This window comes from Sus scrofa, chromosome 7 (assembly GCF_000003025.6).
Source record: "Sus scrofa isolate TJ Tabasco breed Duroc chromosome 7, Sscrofa11.1, whole genome shotgun sequence".
Taxonomy (NCBI): Eukaryota; Metazoa; Chordata; class Mammalia; order Artiodactyla; family Suidae; genus Sus; species Sus scrofa.
This window is the reverse complement of record NC_010449.5, coordinates 98,837,044-98,856,974: the sequence shown is the minus strand read 5'-3', so window position 1 is coordinate 98,856,974 and position 19,931 is coordinate 98,837,044. Positions and strand designations below refer to the sequence as shown.

Here is a 19,931-nt window from a genome sequence, read left to right as displayed (position 1 = left end):
AATGCTGTGGGGTAAGTTCGATCCTTGGCCTGGGAACTTTCACATGCCACAGCCAAAAAAAAAGGAGTTAGGAGGTGATCTCTACTCCTCAAAAAGTTTTAAAGAGTAGTAGCAGCACCTGGCACACAGCAGGGACTCCCTAAATATTTGTTGAACAGTGAGAAAAACGGGAGAGCACCTAAGATAACATACAAACAAACAGAAAAAAGAGAGCTGTACAGAAACATATTTGCAAATACAGGCGTGAATAGAGTGACCCAAATACTCTCTTCAAAATCTCAGAGAAAATACTAGTATTGTATCAACCATGGATAATGTGTGAGACAAGGATGACTAAATTTGACCCCCATAATCAAATTCATACCTTAATCAGAAAACATCAGATCTTTTCCCTCCTTGATTTGAATATTCTAAATTGGGAAAATATGGCATTTAGTCACGGTTACTGAAGGAGTTAGAGCAAACCTAGCTCTGTTCCCCCTGCGGTATTTCCACAGTTAAAGAGCACATCACTAAGAGACCACGTTTGCCAATCAGCCGTGATGCTTTCATCGGTAGGAGCTCACACTTCTCTCCTCAGTATTACATAAAAACAATGCTTTTTCTGTCCTTCATCTTATCCCTGTAATGGTATTTGCGGCTATTTTCCAAAAGGTTATGACTATTACGGGGAATTTTTAATAAGAGGCCCTCTCGTTCCTCTACAGGGGAAAGACAGGGAAAAGATGTTTTTATTTGGCCCCCACACCTATCTCTGCCCCCACCCCCACCTCCCTCATGCATGCACATGCGTTCAGCTCAGAGACCCTCCATCTGAGCACTCCCTCTCCCTCCTCCTGAATCTAAAAGGAAAGCAGGCAGCAGCCTTGGAAAGAGTTACTTCATCCAGTTGGCTGATGGGTCACATATTCCATGGGAAAGGATCCAGGTATGGAAAAGAGGGGATGGTTAGGCCTTGTGTGTAAGGAGAGAGAGAAGCGTATTAACTCCATGGTTTGTAGGTCTGGGTAAAAGGTGATAAAATTCCAGACTCGGAGAGAAATGGGAGGATTTTCCCATTATGTCCACATGTTGCCAGCTCCCCTGGTGCTTACTGGCATCTTCCCAGGCTTCTGTCTGGCACCTCCACCAAAGACCTCAAAGAATCAGACTCATTCCAAAGCTTCGCTGAGGGGGAGGGGGCAGGCAAAGGGTCCTGCCAAGTACTTTGATCTATGCAGGGGGTCTCCAGGGAGGCAGCCGGGGAGAGATGGGAGGGAGCAGCAGAGCCTGCCAAACACATTCTCTAAAGACGTGTCACCCCCTTTATGAGATGCGGCATCCAGGGAAGAGTTAGGGCACAGGGTTCTCAGCCCCACCAAGGGAGGTCTAACTTCTCTATTCTTTATGATGTTGGTTTTAAAATAACAAATCACCAGGGCAAAAGAGCATTCTGAGAGAAAAAAGTCCCACATGAGCTGGGAATAGATCCTATTCTTTTTGACTCATGTCTAAGAAAATAAAAAGCAAGCTTGTACCACAGTTGACTTTCAACAGCAATTCCACTTGGCAGCGAAAACCCAAACCCAAACGAATGCCGTCTATGAGACTCAAACAACACTGGAGCTCCTGGCATGGAGCTAAAGGAAAAGCTGCTGGAAGGGAGACTTCACGCCAAGGTCAGAGCAGAGACAAGAAAAGAGAGACCCAAGGCACATGACCAGGGCCTTCTGTCACAAGAGACCCAGAGTGAAGGCCTCCAGGGTGACCCAGGGCCAGGTAACAGGGCCTGGGGCTACAACAGTTACTGTACCAGAAGCAGATCCTATATTTCTTCAGCAGGAAAGGTCTGGCCATCGGTGTTTACTGCACAGTTTTTAGTCCAGACTGAATTTAAGGATTTTCCACTGTGAAAGACCCCTCAGAAAGTCAGTTTCTGCACACATAGGAAACAGCTCAGACCGTGTGAAAAGAAAGAGAATTGGGGCATTTAAGACGGCGTTCCGACCACCCACATGACATATCCACCTCCCCCTGTTCCCTTCCTGGGTCCCGCTGGAAGGACAGAGAAGATATTTTTAAAAGAATGAAATGATAACAATGCTAGAAAACAGTCAGGAGCCAACAAAAGCCCAAAGGCTTAAGGAAATCCTCAAAGACAGAAAGAGATGGGAACAGGTTGAGAAAACAGAGCGGAGGAAGTCCCGGCCCCAAACCTCAGAGGTGAGAGGGACTTTCCCTCAGAGGGTGACTCTGAGAAATTCCAAGCTGGCAGTGAACAAACCTGAGGGGCGGGAGTGAGCTGAGGGACAGGAATCGGATAATTAATTAACAACCAGCACTTAAAACAGTGCGGCCAGTGCACCTTCTCCAACAACCAAAGCTCTGCCCTCAGGATAAAACCTGCCCTGACCCTTGGGAGGACATCCTGTGTGGGCGCAGGGAGGGGAGAGAGGAGCGGAACTTGAGGCCACTGTATCCCTTCAGCAGATACAAAGCGGGAGAGGAGAGGCAGCTCTGCCCCAAAGGGCACTCGCCAATAGCACAGTAAGGCCTGCCTTGTTTGGGCAAAGGGGCGGGGGCCATGCTCCTTGCCCACGTCCACCTGAGGTGGGGCCTGACCATCAACAACACGCTCCACCCTTGCACAAAGCCCAGTCAGTTCTGATCCAGGGAGAAGTAATCAGGGCATCAGTCCTACACAACAGTATGGGAAACCCGGGCCAGCTGGCAACTTCCATCAGTCTAGCCTTTTGTTCATAAGTGTGACTCACACCGAAAGTCAGTGAAACCGAGAAAACTCAACAGCAGGAAAAAAAGACAATCCCAAGAAAATTCACACAAAAGAAGAGAACTTTAAAAAACTTGCAATTCCTACCCTCAGAAAGACCAGCTAGCAAACTAGCTGCTATCCCCCCTAAAAAAAAAAAGGCAAATCGGAAAATGAGAGTCTCTGTAAATTATGGTGGAATGAATGATAAAATCAATAGAGCTCAAAGTGGGGGTCAAGAAGATACAGATGGGGAAAGATGGAAATTGAACATGAGAGAAAAGTTTTCATAAAGACCTAGAATGTCTCAAAAAGGAGTTCCAGAAGCAAAGAAAAAAAAATGAATGATTTTCCCTGAACTGAGAAAACAAAACACCAGTTTCACAGTTCCCATTTGGCTCAGCAGGTTAAGGACTTGATGTTGTCTCTGTGAGGATGTGGGTTTGATCCCTGGCCTCACTCAGCAGCTTAATGATCCGGTGCTGCCGCAACTACAGTGCAGGTCATAAATGGGTCTCAGATCTGGTGATGCTGTGGCTGTGGTGTAGGCCAGCAACTACAGCTCTGATTCCCTAGCCTGGGAACTTCCACATGCCACAGGCAGGGCCATAAAAGGAAATAAAGAACAAAACAAAAACCACTAGTTCCCAGGTTCAAAGGGCTGACTGAATCCAGGAGGAAGAATGAAAAAACAAAACAAAAAAAAAACCCAGACCGAAATATTGGTTAAATTTCAGAATTCCCATCTATAAAGCTTCTATTGAGTTTAAATTTTTTTATTCAACTTATAGATAAATAAAGCAGAGAAACTCAAGCATAGCCATAGCTGTTGAAGAGAATGTAAGTATGACAAACCTTTAAAATATAAAAATAATAAAAAGCAATCAAACTTAGAGACGGAATGTGGGAGGGAGGGTAGGAGGTGATATGAGTGCAGTAAATATCAAACTGAGAATTAAGAAACAAAACGTAAGGTTGAAAAAAGAAGAAACATAAATCAACTAATTATATTAGGTTACTAACTACAACTGTAAATGAAGCCAATAAGACCAGAGTTGGGATTTTACTTTATTTACTCTTATAGGTGTTCAACTAAAAAACAACTTTTAACAAGAATTTTTACAAAGAATCAAGATACTGATGACTTTTGAAAAAAGAAGATGAGGAGGAAGGGGGGGTAAGGGAGCGGGGCAGGAGCAGCAAGGATGCCATACTAAATTAAGGTTAATTTGATGACCTGGAGAGCAGGAACCCACAGTTCTGCTCACAATAGGAACTAAACCTTGTGCTACCAGTTAATGTTTAGTGCTGAGGAATCAAGAAGACAGAATGCTAAAAGCAGAAAAACCCTCTCTTTTCTGCTGGTACCAAAGGTGCCCTCCCCTCAAATTCGATCAAGTGACGACTTAGCCAGGGACTAACTGTTGGCATGGGAGAAGGTAACTGCCAGTAAGGTGAACAGCAGACTCAGACCCATCCTCGAATCCTACTCTGGAAAGCAGATTTAGCAGTGAAGGCAAAGGATGAAGCAGGCAAGAACAAATGGGGAGAGAAGCACGCCAACTGCTGTGTGTACTTACATTGTTGATCAGGTAGACGCCCCGCCCCCTGGAAGAGGCCACTGGTTTTACTATCCAAGGTCCCCGGTCCTTTGAATATGAATCTGCTCAAAGTATCGGGAGATTAAAAAAAAAAAAAAAGGAAAAAAGAAACAAGAGAAAGAAGGGACGTGAGTTTATTATCTCAAATTTCAACACTGGTTATCTACTCGGGTACCCAAAGACTTCTCCAGATTTCTAAGTGAAGGACAACAGCTAAAATAATCTTTATTTTTGGACTACCCTTAACAATGAAAACAGAGAGGAAGAGAGAGGAGGAGACAGTAATATGTAAATGTATTTCTTCTACCATTTCCCCGCTTGAATGAGAGGATGAAAACAAAATAAGGCAAAGATCTGGATGTTAGCCTACGACCATCACAAGTAACTGTCATGAATCTCGGAGATCCTCGCCTCCATTAACTAAAGAACCTCCAGAGGCTCACGATGCGGACAGTGGCAACGTGAGTCAAAGGGCATATCCCTGATATGGTACTTTTCCTTAAGCAAGAACCCTGATTGCATAAGGAAAAAAATCACCTTAAATCAGACAAAGGCAGGACAATAATTTCAAAGTGGTTAAAAGGAGCCCTTTACATTTGTTCCCTTTCTGAGGTTCCGGTTTACACTTTAAAGCCATTTAGATCATAGGAAGAGAAACCACACAACCAACAGGAGTCTCAGAGGCTTGCAGATGGTCAGGCCTCCACTTAGGGAACAGCAGCGGACACGAGGGAGAAGCAGGGACAAAGGACTCTCCCTCTGTTGGAGCCAAGCTGTCTTTTCAAGGCCTCCCAGTAGGAACTTGACTTTGTCAGTTGCCACAAACCATTTCACCACAAGAGAAAGAAGATCTCCTTGCCTACTCTCCCCCATCCTGCCCTGCTTTCTCCCTTGATGCAACCTAACAGGATGAGAAAAAAATATCATGTGCACAATTCCACCTCCAGAAATGCATTCTCTAGTCTTACTCACACATGTGCGAAATGTTCTTTGTACAAGATTATTCAACGCTATATTTTAATAGTGAAGGAAGCCCATCAGCTAATTAAATACTCTATATTGCATCTAATATGAGGGGCCAGAAAACTTTTTTTTTTTTTTTGGTAAAAGTCCAGATAATAAATAGCTTAGACTTTGCAGGCCATGGAATCTCTGTTGAGACTCTGCCATTGTAGCTCGAAAGCCACCAAAAACAATATGTAAACAAAGGGGTATGGCTAGGCCTCAAAAACACGTTGTCTATGGACACCAAATTTCCACATACCACAAAGTTTCACTCTTCTTTTTTTTTTTTAGGGCCACATCCTCGGCAAATGGAGGTTCCCAGGCGAGGGGTCAAATTAGAGCTGCAGCCACTGGTCTATGCCAGTCACAGCCACACCAGATCCAAGTCTAGTCTGCGACCCATACCACAGCTCACAGCAACGCCAGATCTTTAACCCACTGAGCGAGGCCAGGCATCGAACCTGTGCCCTCATGGATGCTAGTCAGGTTCGTTAACTGTTGAGCCACGACGGGAACTCCTCACTCCTCTTTAAATGTTTTTTTTTTTAACCATTTAAAAATTTAAAAGCCATTTTTAGCTCATGGGGTACGTATAAACAGGCAGAGGACCAGATTTGACACAAGGACTGTAGTTTGGAGACACCAGCTTCACATAGTGAAATATTAAGCAAACACACAAAATGAGAACATTACTAATGAACAGAGAGGGAATGAGCTTAAAGACAGTAAAGAGCAGGGCACTGGGTACTGTATGCGCCCATCTGTTCACATACACACTCAGGCCATCTGCTAGTAAGCGCAAAGAATACCTCTGAAGGATACGTACGAATACTAGAAACACTGATCACCTCTGGGGAGAACTAGATAACTGAGGAAAAGGCTTTTCAAGATTACTAAGTTTTGTGGTTGTTGTTTTGTTTTGTTTTTGTACCATGGGACTATATCACCTTTCAAAAAATATATGTCATAAAATTTTAAAGTCCGGCCCTAGATGTCATATTTATAGTCATATAACACAAATTCAATCTCCATAGAGTGAAGTCACCAAACATATGTACATATGTACATGTATACAGTTTATATATTTTGTCCATTTTGCCATTTTTCCCAAATTCTGAGGATATAATAGATTGAGAACAAAAGGAGCTATTAAAAGTAAAAGAAAACAAAAAATATATAAAAATTTTAAAATGTCATTCATTCGAATATTTCTAAGTAGCCAATCCGTGCCAGTCAGCTTGCTAGTGGCAGGACACACAGCAGTGAAAGAGATGGTCTTTGCCCTCACAGAGATTAGAAGAGCAGAAAGACAGACACTGAGCAAGTAATTAGACACACTGAGCTTGCAAAGGGGAAGTGCAGAGAGCTACAGGAATGCTGAAGAAAATGACCAGACCTCCCTGGAGACAGTGCCCTCTTGGTGACAAGTAGATGCAGAAAATATTCATTTTCAGAAGAGGGAAAATCTAGTTAAATGCAACTTCTGCCATCTAAACATATTCAGTAAATTTTACTTTGTGAACTAGCCTTATCACAAGTTTCTGCTTCTTCTGGTGCTTTACTTTCATCATATTCTTAAAATTGTAAATGCCAAAAATTTGTCTTTCATGCTAGGCCTTCCTCCTTGATTTGTCGTATTTGAGAACAAGGACTGATTTCTTTCACAGGTTCCCAAAATGTGGGTAAGAAGCAAGGAAAAACAGAAGCAAGGGCAGGGCAGAGAGCGCAGTGGCCTGTCAGGATGAGGATATACAGACAGGATGAGGATATGCACCCAGTCTCATCTTTAAATTGAGTTTAGTCTGATTTGAATTATGAGATTCCTCATACCTACTCTTGTAATTCTACAAATTTACTGACTGCTTTGAAATTCAGTCATCTGCAGTTAACAGACTGATACCAAAGTTTGCTCATTCCTTAGAATTATTTCTGTCTCAAAGGGAACCCTCTTACACTGCTGGTGGGAATGTAAACTGGTGCAACCACTATGGAAAACAGTATGGAGGTTTCTCAAAAAACTAAATTAGAACTACCAAATGATCCAGCAATCCCACTCCTGGGCATCTATTCAGAGAAAAAACATAATTCGTAAAGATACATGCACCCCAATGTTCACTGCAGCACAATTTACAATAGCCAAGATATGGAAGCAACCTAAATGTCCAATGATAAAGGAATGGATAAAGAAGATGTGGTGCATATATACAATGGAATATTACCCAGCCATAAAAAAGAATGAAATAATGCCACCTATGGCAACACAGATGGACCTAGAAATTATCATATTAAGTTAATCAGACAGTGAAAGACAAACATTATATGATATCACATGTGGATCTAAAAAAAAGGATACAAATGAACTTATCTGCAGAACAGAAATAGACTCACAGACTTTGGAAAACTTTTGGTTATCAAAGGGGTCACATAGTAGGGAAGGAATGGACTGGGGGTTTGGGGTTGGCATAGGCACACTGAGGTCTATGGAATGATTGGCCAACAGGGACTTGCTGTATAGCATAAAGAACTCTATGCAATATTCTGCGATAATCTACGTGGGGAAAGCATCTAAAAGAGAATGGATGTCTGTGCACGTGTAACTGAATCACTTTGTTGTACAGCGAAATTATCACCACATTGTAAAGTGACTATATTTCAATAAACCTTTAAAAAAATGAAAGGAAAAAAAGAATTATTTCTGTCTCTCTCAACTAAAGACAGCCAGAGGACACAATTCTAACCAGTGAGAAGTAAAGAGAAATCTGCTGGGATTTGGGGGGAAGTTTGGCTTTTCTGATATTGGCGCCACCCTGTCTTCCCTATTGTTTCCTTCTTCCTGCTGAGAAAGTTGTCCACTGGGGGCAAGATTCTTTTTTAGGCTCTTTGGGGTCACAGGCCTCCAATTCCACTACACACTGGAACTAGCAACAATGGCACCAGGGGTCTAGCAAGATCTGGTCTATATATGCTAGGCCCCACACTCTAACTCCTGGGAATAGTCCAGAACTATCCAGGCTTTCACATACCTTGGGGCAGTGGTTGGTCTCTGGACTAGACCTCTGCAGAGATGGATTTCGGGTTTTCTCTCATTAGAACAAAAAGCTACAAATCCATGAGCTCCGCCTGGGCTGGTATCTCTAGTGTCTTCAGGCAATCCTCACATCTGCTCTTCACCAGGTCCCTTCCAACGGCCCTTCGCAGCCCAGTCCCATGCCCTTCTGCCCTCTCGAACACCCAAATCCATGCCCAGGACCCTCATTCCTGGTACTTGTCCTCAACCCTCCTCACCGACAAGGCTGGACATATGTAACTAAACCTACTCCCCCTGCTCTCCTCTCCATCTAAAATTTATCTGGGTGACCACTTAGCCTTCTTCCTGCCCTCCTTTTGGGGGAAAGAGATGCCCAGCTCCTTCCTAAAGCTCAGTCTTCTACTTGGGCGCTTGACTGAACCCTCTCCTGCCTCCCCTGGGACCTCATTCCCTTGGTCACATCTTCTGGCTATCTCTCCCTTCTGACTTCTCTTCTCTTCCTTTTTCTCTTCCTTGGCAATCACATCCCCCTCCATATCTACAACTTTAAGAGTCTATATCTCTGGAGTTCCTGTTGTGGCTCAGTGGGTTAAGAACAACCCGACACAGTCTCCATGAGGATGCAGGGTCCATCCCTGGCCTCACTCAGTGGGCTAAGGATCTGGCGTTGCTGCGAGTTGTGGTGTTGGTTGAAGATGTGGCTCATATTCAGTGTTGCTGTGGCTGTGGTGCGGCTCTAATTCGATCACTAGCCTGAAGAACTTCCATATGCCACAGGTATGGCTGTTTAAAAAAAAAAAAAAAAAAAAAAAGAATCTATATCTCCAGCCAGAACTCAAAACTGCCTTTACAGCTCCCTACAAAACATCATTACATGCAGAGTTCCATGGTGGCATAGCAGGTTGAGGATCTGGTGTTGTCACTGCTGCAGCTTGGGTTGCTGCTATGGCTTGGGTTTGATCCCTGCCCCGGTCCTTCTGCATGCCTCGGGCAAGGCCAAAAAACAAACAAACAGACAAAAAACACCGTCACTCCTCGGAATTTTGCAATCACCGCCAATCCACACCAGGTCCAAACTGTGACACTCCTCCTGGCAGTCCCACTCTTCCTCTGCGGTCCTGGTTATACTCCCCCAGTTAGGGACTTAACAAGATCCTCCCAGCTTCTGAGACTCGCGCCTTCAGATATCTTTGACCCCAGCCTCATGACTCACAGCCAGTTAGTAAACCGTGCTTATTCTACCACTCTCTCCACCGCCACCTTTCCACCCCAGCTCCTAGCTCAGTCTATCCACACCTCTTACTGGGATCATGAGCTTGCAAGTGACGACTGTGTTTCTTCCCCTTGCTCTCTCCGATTCATTTCATGCAGTTATTTTCCTAAAGGCCAGCCTGTTCCCGTCCCTTTCCTTCTCAAAAAAAATCTCCTGTCCACACTCCAGCAAGCACTGGAAGGTCAGGAACACAAGAGTCATGGAGAAAAGGTGGACAGCAAAGGAAAAGAAGAGAACCTAAAACAGACTCTATGAAGAAAAGGAATGTCTCTTTGAAAGAGGAAGTGGTAGGAACAGGAGGGTTTGTCCCCTAATATGTAAACTTAGCTGCTGGATTTCTTCCCGGTGGATTTAATGTCAAGGTCACGGACTCTGGACACTGGCAAAGAATGACCAGCATGCTGGCAGGATTGAAACTAAGAAGATTCTTCTTTATTACCATGTCTTCCCTGGTCCCTCTTTCCCACAGTAAGTCCCCCCTGTGGTCTTTGGGTGGCAATGGCAACATGGGATTTGTTTTGAGACGGAAGAACAACACTTGCCTGTAATAACCACCCTTGTGGCTAAATGTGGTGGCTGTGGGTTGCAGCTGTATTCAGTCTATGTGTTCTACTGGCTTTTTGAATTCATTTCTGTTAGAAAGTAGAACTCCTAAGAGTTTGAATAATATACTAAAGAAGCAATTCTTCTGAAAGTCAGGTCAGGCTTGAATGGATGGAAAAACTCTAACTCTATCTAATCTTCCAAATGAGCATCCCGCCCTCGATCTGCCTCCAAAGGGTAGGGAAGAGCTTCAGAATGAGAGAGAGTGGAGAGAGGAAGGGAATTTTCAACTTAATATCCCTCAATGTTTAAGAGGGAATTACTCTGGAGTTTGAGTTCTCATCAGGAGTTCAACAGTGGGAGGAGTTCATATCAACTAGCATTGCTGACATGCTAGTTGAAGCATTTTTATGCCATCATGTTTTTTATTTTTATTACATAACAATATGTCTCAACATAACTTGAAGTAGGAAATATTATTGGACATTATTAAGTACCTATCAGGCGCCTTCCAACTGCTTTCCCTATATTAACCTATTTAAACATCCCAACAACACTATAATGTCAGTACTAGTAACAGTCCCATTTTACAAAGGAGGGAGCTAAGGCACCGGAGGTTTCAGTAGCGTGGCTAAAGTCCCATCCCGAAAATCCCTAACTATAAATGTTCAGCTTTGAGTGCACTGCCCCTTTGAAGTTAACTTACTTCATTTAGTTAATCCTCTATTGTGAAATATTTCAGAGCCTTCTGTGGGCAAACACTGAACTGCCAACCCCACTGGTCCCAGCAAGGGCAACAAGTATTCTCAGATGGATGGCCTCACCCAGGTGGAAGTGGGAGGTCCTAGGGACTGACCCAGTGCTGCAGGCCCCAGAGGTGAGCACCCCACTGGGGGACCGGACCAGACTGCTGAGTCCAACAGGTCAAAAAAAATCAAAAGTCAACAGAAAACCTTCTCTTCCTATCTTCATGCTTCCTCTACGCATAAGATAGGAATAGTCTCTCTCGGACTTACTGAGAAGAAAACTGTCTGCCTGCCCTCTCCGTGTGCTGTGCCTGATCCTCCTCACAGAAGTGACTCTCTCATTGGCCACACTGGAAAATGGTCACTGTGTGCACACGCCCAGTGTCTTTGGCCATGAAGACCAAAGCACAGTGGTGAGGAGCTTGGCTTCTGAAGCCAAAGTGCCAGGTCTGGATCCTAATCCATCATTTGCAGCTGAGAAACTTACAGAAAGTTACTTAACCTCTCTGTACCTTCGTCTTCCCATCAGTAAAACTGGGAACAATAACACTACTACCTCAGAGTAGGCATCACTTAGAAGAGGGCCGAACAGAAAGGAAACGTACATGAAATGTGAGCTATTATTATTATTCCTATTTAGACTCTCACAAAAGACCTGTCTCACCCCTTCTCTGTACTCATGCCTCTTCTGTGCACTAAGCCTACGGAGGCAGGCTCTGCCCGTCATGGGGGAAAGCCTGAAATAGCCCATTTCCTCTGCTTGGCCCTGGGAAAGTAGGTTCACTTCAAGACAAAAGAAATAAGAGGCCCATTGAGATCTGGATACAGGTCATGTTCCCAGCAATAGAGCTGGTGTTCCCAACCCTATTTCACTCCCAAGTGTATCTGTCAATTAGTCTGAACTCCAAGGAGAGAGGGTGTGACTAACTGGTACCTCCAAACCCTAACACCAAAAGCTGCATGAAACTGGTACCCCAAAGAATGCAAATCACACAAGTCCAGAAACTGAGGTGACAGTAATATTCCCTAAATAACAAGAGGAAAAGAGACACCAAAAAGAATGCATATGAAGTTCATATGAAGAAGTACAGACATCCTTACATGGACACTAACTCTTGTCAATGAAAAAGAGACTTTTTGTAGCAGACAGGAGCACATTTACTTTCTTTTTTTTTTTTCTTTTTTCTTTTCTTTTTTCTTTTCTTTTTTTTTTTTTAGGGCTGTACCTATAGCATATGGAAGTTCCCAGGCTAGGGGTCAGATCAGAGCTACAGCTGCCGGCCTACACCACAACCACAGCAACGCAGGATCTGTGTCTGTGACCTACGCCACATCTCATGGCAATGCCAGATCCTTAACCCACTGAGCAGGGCCAGGGATCGAACCGCATCCTCATGGATACTAGTCAGGTTCATTTCCACTGAACCACAACAGGAACTTCCCAGAAGCTCATTTATATGACACCAATGGGTCCTTACATAGATGATACTGACAAGCTTATTACTAAGAGCAAATACACAGGTACACATCAGAAAAAAAAAAAAAAAAAAAAAAAAAAAAAAAAAAAAAACAGTTTTAAAGTTATCTCTGCAGCTGTTTCACTAAAGTAACAATTTTTTTTTAAGGATCTGAAAAGCCCTGATTGCTTCCTGGCTTGAGGCAGCCCTTGGAGTAAATCTGGCCCAGGGTCAGTTGCTGGGGATGGGGCCTTAGAAGTCAAGCACTTACTACAGAATTCCGCATACTCAGCTGGCAGCAGGAAGGTCTGAGGGAGGATGTGAAAAGCCTTGAATCCATGTGTGTGCTGCATTCGAATGATGTTTTTGTACAGTCGGTCCTTCCGGGTTAGTTCATACGACCTAAAATTCATAAAAGCATTTCCATCTCAGTAAACTATGACTCAGAGGTTTTCTTGTGTTATCACAGTTTACGAGCAGTTACTGAGGACAGTATCATATCCCAAATTATCACTGTGTCAAGGAAATGATCACCTTAAAATGAAGGCAGTAAGTGCTACCTATCAGGGAGCGTAATCTGGCAGAATACAAAAAGGCACTTGAGTTAGTCTCCTCGACTGGATTCCTCAGTCCATGGTTTGTTGTGCTATTTAAAAACCATCAAAGAGGAGTACCCTGGTGGCCTAGTGTTTCAGGATTTGGCGTTGTCACTGCTGTGGCTCAGGTTTGATCCCAGGCCCGGGAACTTCCACATGCCGTGGCCCAAAACAAACAAACATATGAACAAAAAACCCAGAATGGTCCTCTATTAAGGAACTTAATAAAGAACATCATTTAAAAAAAAAATGTAAGAATCTTTGCTGTAACCATTAAAAACATATTCTGTTTCCTCAGTTCAAAATTTTCACGGATTTCTTAAAATCAAAAAGTTGCTCTGCCAAATCTAGGTATCACAGACACTTCTTACCCATGGTCTTCCTCAGCTCTTGAGCAGAGGTCCTCAAATTTTAGTGCACACAAGAATCACCTATAGAGTGTCTTCTAAAATGAATATTCCAGGGTCACATCTCTCAAAATTCTGGGATGAAGTCTGGGATTCTGCATTTTAAACATCTACCCCAAGTGATTTTGGTACAGATGTCCAGAGACCACACTGTACCACTGATTTAGTCTAGAACAGTACTTTCCAAATTTGACTGTGATATATATCATCTCATTGCATCTAAAATATATAGCTTTTATACAGTATAGGCTGGGTATTTATACACTTTGAGTATAAGAAAGTAGTACTGAATAATCAAGAAAGAGCTTCTGTTTCATGAAAATGAGGAGAAAAGTATATGAGGTGACTGAAAATCAAACTTGTGAGCAAAAGTGAGAATGGAGGCATAAGTCCTGGAAATAAAATATAATGTAATCAATGACTAAATAACAAAACTTTTATTGTATTTTCATCTCTACATTAGATAGATGAGATTAGCTGCCCTCTTCTCCAGCAGGTCATATATCTCTCCATGGTTAAATATTACTTGCAGGATAAGAATAAGGCAGGGTTTTAGCATCAATTACATTGTTATTTTCTTTTCCATAGATGTAATCATTGAGAAACCTTGTTCACAACAGTAATAACTAACACCTATATAGCATTTACATAGGGCAGGCATGCACTGTTCTAAACACTTTAGATCTGGATACAATGAATCTTCACAACAGTCCTACGAAATGTGTGTCACCAGTATCTTCTTTTTAGCAATGAGGAAGCTGATGCACAGAAAGGTCACTTGTCCAAGAGAGTCTGCAGAGCTTCGATCTGGCCCCAGGTAAGTTGGCTACAGAGCCCGTGCTTCTAGCACTAGGTAACATTGCCTCTCTAGGCTGACATTAACCAAAACGACTGGAAGGAGTTTACGATAGCAATGACACCTAATTTTTTTTCCTTTTTTTTTTAAGGGTGGCACCTATGGCATATGGAAGTTCCCAGGCTAGGGGTCGAATTACAACTGCAGCCGCCAGCCTATGCCACAGCCACAGCAATGCAGGATCCACAGCGACCCACTGAGTGAGGCCAGGGATCAAACCCATATTCTCAATGGAAATCATTACCATGCAAAAGGATCTGTTACTAGATCCTTTTAGGGTTTTTTTTTGGGGGGGGGGTTGTTTTTTTTTTTCACTATTACTAGAATTAAACATCATTTTTTTGGTTCCTTTGTTTGGAACCCTGAAAATTTACACCCCAGGACAATGTACCATATTAAGATTCTACGTGGGCCACTCTTATAATGAAGGGGAGAAACAGCAACCACGAAAAACAAGGTAAGAAGAGAGAATCTGTCCATAGGAGGGACTCGCAAGCAGCTCAATTTTAAGAAAGAGAATCTATATGATTTACAATCTAGAAGCAGTGTCTTTTAAAACCAACCAGAACGGAGTTCCCATTGTGGCTCAGCGGAAACAAATCCAACTAGGAATCATGAGGTTGTACGTTCAATTCCTGGCCTCACTCAGTGGGTTAAGGATCCAGCTTTGTCGTGAGCTGTGGTATAATTTGCAGATGCAGCTCAGATCTGATGTTGCTATGGCTATGGTGTAGGCCAGAAGCTGTAGCTCCGACTGGACCCCTAGCCTGGGAACCTCCATATGCCACAGGTGCAGCCCTAAAACGCAATAAAATAAAATAAAACCAACCAGGTCGACAGAGTCCTTGCCAAGTCTTTAGATATGTCTCAGGATGTGAACACCTCAGACTGATTTGCAGACTGCTGCCCTGTATCACAGACTTCTTTTTTTTTTTTTTTTTTTAAGGACATTAATTATCTCTGCTGGCTACACGCCTCAATGTCAGATGCCATTAAAATAGAACAAAGTAGCTTCAAGAGCATTACCTGGGAAAGTGATTAACCTTTTGTGCTTCAGAGAGGGTACGAAGTAAGAAGGGCTTCAAGTGGGATCCTGTCCACATTAGGTTATAGTCAGTGCTGCTTGGATGAACCTAAGGGCAGAAAAAAAAAAAACAGATAAAAAACACCAGAGACACGGAGATCCCATCATGGCTCAGTGGAAGCAAGTATGACTTGAGGACAGAGGTTCGATCCCTGGCCTTGCTCAGTGAATTGGGGATCCATCGTTGCCATGAGCTGTGGTGTAGGTCACAGACGCGGCTCAGATCTGGCATTGCTGTGGCTGTGGTGTAGGCCGGCAGCTGTAGCTCTGATTAGACCCTTAGCCCGGGAACCTCCATATGCCTTGAGTATGGCCCTAAAAAAAAAAAAAAAAAAAGACAAAAAAAAAATCTACAGTGGGTTTTAAAGGACCTGCAAATCACCTGTCCCTCCCCACCCCCAAGGAGTGGACCCTTGATCCAAGCTAGGCCAATCACCCTATTTCCAGAATATGATTCTTGAGTAGAGAAAGGCACGAGAACAGTGAATGGAGTTGATTCACTTCCACAGCAATAGAGAAGGTCCAAAACACTTCTGTTGCCAGATCCCTGGGGTGCTTGCAGTATCTCTTCTCCCAAAGACCTACTGTTGCAGCTTTTCCTCTGATTTTGCCAGCCACTCTGCACACAGCTTTCCTGCAAATCCCTTTAAGTTAGGCAGAGTCTGTTTCTGCTGCTTGCAATCAAAGAGCCTTAACTGGATGTTAGATAATTCCTTACAGGCAACTCTGCCTCTAGCCCATGCCTAAAAACACAGCAAGGAAAAAATTTTTTGCCAAAAAAGAAAAAGAAAATTCTTGTGAAAAAGTTTTCCATGTACTTCAAGGATAAATTGGTAAAGCCACTCTGAAAGTCAACAGCAAGTTCTGTACCATCACTAAGCAGTGGTCCCATGTACTTTCTCAAGCTGGCCCTGTTAACTGACAGCTTTTGAGCAGATCAGGTAAGGTATGAAAAATGAACTTACTTCATGAAATCCGTGGGCTGTCAAAATGCTGCGTACCAGGCGACTGTCCGTTCGTACAATTTTGTAAGACAAATGATAACGTTCTAAAGAAAAATATAGCATCGAGTTCAGTAACCAGAAAGTTAACCATAGAGAAAGAAATAAAAGAAAGAAACTGAATGGTGGCTGGCTTAATTACACTCAACAACATTATACTTCTATCCTTATGCTCCTGTAAGTAGGTTGAGAATTATTTGGGACGAAGGTTCCAAGATTCACTAGGTGTCACTAAACATGGATGAGGGGAAATAAATGACATTGCTGTCTTCACATCAATATTTCTAGCTGTAATCTAATAGTATCTTCAATTAGGAATATGAGCAACAAAGCAGAATAGTATTAGCAAATGCCTGTGACCTTGCCACCAAGAGATGCCATGTATTGTAATATTATTTTATGGCTGTTACAATTATCTCATAAAAATCACTTATTCTCACAGTATTTAAAATTATGGCAGTTAACAGATCTACCACTAGGTCATGTTATTTAATGAGCTAATAAAAAGTGCAAACATCACAATTTTGTTTTTAAAAATATTTTGAGGAGCTCCTGTTGTGCCTCAGTGGGTTATGAACCCAACTGGTATTATCCCTGAGGATGTGGGTTCAATCCCTGGCCTAGCTCAGTGGCTTAAGGATCTGGCATTGCCGTGAGCTGTGGTGTAGGTCACAGATGCAGCTCAGATCCTGCATTGCTGTGGCTCCAGTATGGGCTGGTGGCTACAGCTCCAAATGGACCCCTAGCCTGGGAACCTCCATATGCCATGGGTGCAGCCCTAAAAGACAAAAAGACAAGAAAAATAAATAAATAAATAAAGTTGAATTAATTGCTAACCTTCTGGAATTGGAGGAATTCATATAAAAATCTAGGTTTCTGGGCTTCTCTGGAAAACTTTTGCCTTGCCAGAGAGAGACAGGTTGCCAGAGTCAACCAGAAAAGTGCGAGTGCTCCCTTCAGGATGGGCCTGCGCTGTCCAGTTCAGCACCAACCTGACCCAGCCTGCTTCATTCATTCTCAACTCCTGCCAGGCCCCTGAGAGCATTCTGTGCTTGCGACCCCTATCTAAGAGGAAAGTCAGTAATCATGTGAGGTTTCTATATATCTCCAAAGACTAACATTGACTCTAGCCCATTAAATTCAGTCTCTTTATATACACCACGGCAAACTGTTAGCTAGGACTTCTACAGAACAATTTTCTAAAAGGACTGCATACTAAACAATTTCTGAATGAGTACAATACAGAAGTTTATGGATAGACCCTAGAACAAAGGTCAGCATCTACTGCTACTTGCCCAGCCCTAGCAGGAACACCATGCCCAGTAGACACAGGATGATTGGAATGACAAGGCCAAACACTCCATACGTTTCACTCTTGTGGCAACATTTTAAAGCCTAGTTACAGGGTTTTCCCAATGATCAATTACTATTATGTTGTCTTTGCAATATTATATGAGAAAAACAGTGCAGAGTCATATGTGTTCACTTTGGTGCAGAGTACAATGTAAGAAGCAGCACAGTGCACTGCTCAAGAGTTTATGTTCTAAGGTTTCCCAGAGCTTATCTCTATAAAAACAATCAATAGGAAGAGAAATTAGCTGAACTATGTTTCATTCTAGCAACAAGTAATACTCAACCATGGATAAACAAATCAATTTTATAAATGCTCAATTCATATTATTAAGAAATGAATTTCCATTTTTTTACTTTTATTATTTATAAAAATTTTAACTAACTCATATTGTTTTAATTGTATTTTCATTAAGATTGTAATATCGTTCAAATCAGGACACATATTCTTTGGAGATATATGAGCACAAGACATTTTTTAAAAGATTTTGAAAAAAATCTGTGTTCTAATTCCAAGTTGGGGAAGGAAATCACAATATAGGTGTGGCGTATCTCGCTATGCCAAAAGAGGACAGTCACGAGGACTAAGAACATGTCACAAGACCTGGAAGGGGCTCTGTAAGGCCAAATCTGAGGCAATCTGAATATAGAAGTGACTAGTGGGAATTCCTGTTGTGGCGCAGGAGAAATGAATCCAACTGGTATCCGTGAAGATGTGGGTTTGATCCTGACCTTGCTAAGTGGGTTAAGGATCTGGTGTTGTCATGAGCTGTGGTGTAGATCACAGACACAGCTCAGATCCTGCATTGCTGTGGCTGTGGTATAGGCCAGCAGCTGTAGCCTGGGAACTTCCATATGCCATGGGTGTGGCGCTAAAAAAAAGAAAGAAAGAATGAACGAACTAGTGACAGCAATAGACTATAACTCACTCATAAAAAGGAAAACAACTCATTAATCCACACAGGTAAGACAGTGAGAAGGTATACTGACTTTCCACATAAGTCCAATACAAGTATCATCAAGGCATGGGCAGAGCTACGTTCCTTTCCACTAGAAGCTGCAAAAGGAAAGGAAATGGACCCTACCCTTTCCTTTTGCAGCTTCTAGAGGCTGCCCCCATTCTATAGCTGGTGGCCCCCATTCTCTAGCTTCAAAGCCAGCAATGGCAGGTCTGGTCCTTCTCCCATTGCACCAGTCTGACCCTTCTTCTGTGCCCTTCCTACTTTAAAGGACTCTTGTAATTATACTGGGCCCACTTAAAGCATCTGCTTATCTGAAGGGTTAGCTGATTAGCAACCTTATTTCCATCTACGACCTCAATTCCTCTTTGCTAAGTCAGGTAACATTTTCACAAATTCTAGGGATTATAAAGTGGACATTTGGCGGGGGAGGGGGGAGACCATTACTAAAGAAAGGAAAGCTCTTCTTTACAGAAAAGCTAGCTAATAAATGCAGAAGGAAAAATAGAAATAAAAAATCACCATTTTACAAGAACTGTAAGAGCAAGTGATTCAGACAAGAACTAATAGGTACTATTAGTAGAGAATAGGATATTCATACATCTCAAAATATCACTTCAGAGGATGCTTCTAACAAAAGAGAAGGGCAGCTGTACAATGAAGCAATCTGGAAAACACGATCTTAATCAAACATCAAACTTGCCATCACAAATAATGCCGTATAATGATATCATATGCTTCCTAATGTGATACACTTAGAACACAACTTCACTAAGTGATATTCCTGCAAATTCTTTGAAACTTTTTTAGCCTGAATTGAAACATGTGGAATCCATCTGACAAGCCCAAGCTTAAGTACATCTACAAGGTAACTAGTCTGGAATCTTTAAAAATATCACTGTCATGAAACTCATACACACAAAATCTGATAAATGGTTGTCGATAACAAAGGAGACTAAAAAAATATCACAAATAAATGCATCTCTGATTGGATCCTGGATTTGAAGGGAAAAAAAAGCAGGAGAGGACAAAATTGGAACAACTGGGAAATTTGGGCAGCGATTATATATTAGCTAAGAGTGCTTTTACCAATGACAGATTTCTTAAGTGCCATCACTGTACTATGATGAGAGAGAGGACGCTCTCATTCTTAGGATAAACATGTTGAATAAAGTATGTAGGTGTGGAATATGTGAACTAGTTTTCGAACTGTTCAGAGAGAAAGAGATGGAGAAGCAAACATAGCAAAATGTTAATACTTGATGAAACTAGGGAA

General features: G+C 42.5%; 1 protein-coding gene across 1 annotated transcript in view; it reads right to left on the bottom strand.

Moving 5' to 3' along the window:
* Nucleotides 1-19,931, bottom strand: part of TTLL5 (tubulin tyrosine ligase like 5) — a 267,739-nt gene that overhangs the window by 233,102 nt on the left and 14,706 nt on the right. The window contains exons 4-7 of the mRNA XM_021099539.1: nt 16,311-16,393; nt 15,288-15,394; nt 12,674-12,804; nt 4,330-4,412 (exon numbers count right to left, since the gene is read on the bottom strand). Of these exons, the coding sequence (XP_020955198.1) occupies nt 4,330-4,412; nt 12,674-12,804; nt 15,288-15,394; nt 16,311-16,393 (404 nt within the window). The remainder of the gene's footprint in view (nt 1-4,329; nt 4,413-12,673; nt 12,805-15,287; nt 15,395-16,310; nt 16,394-19,931) is intronic.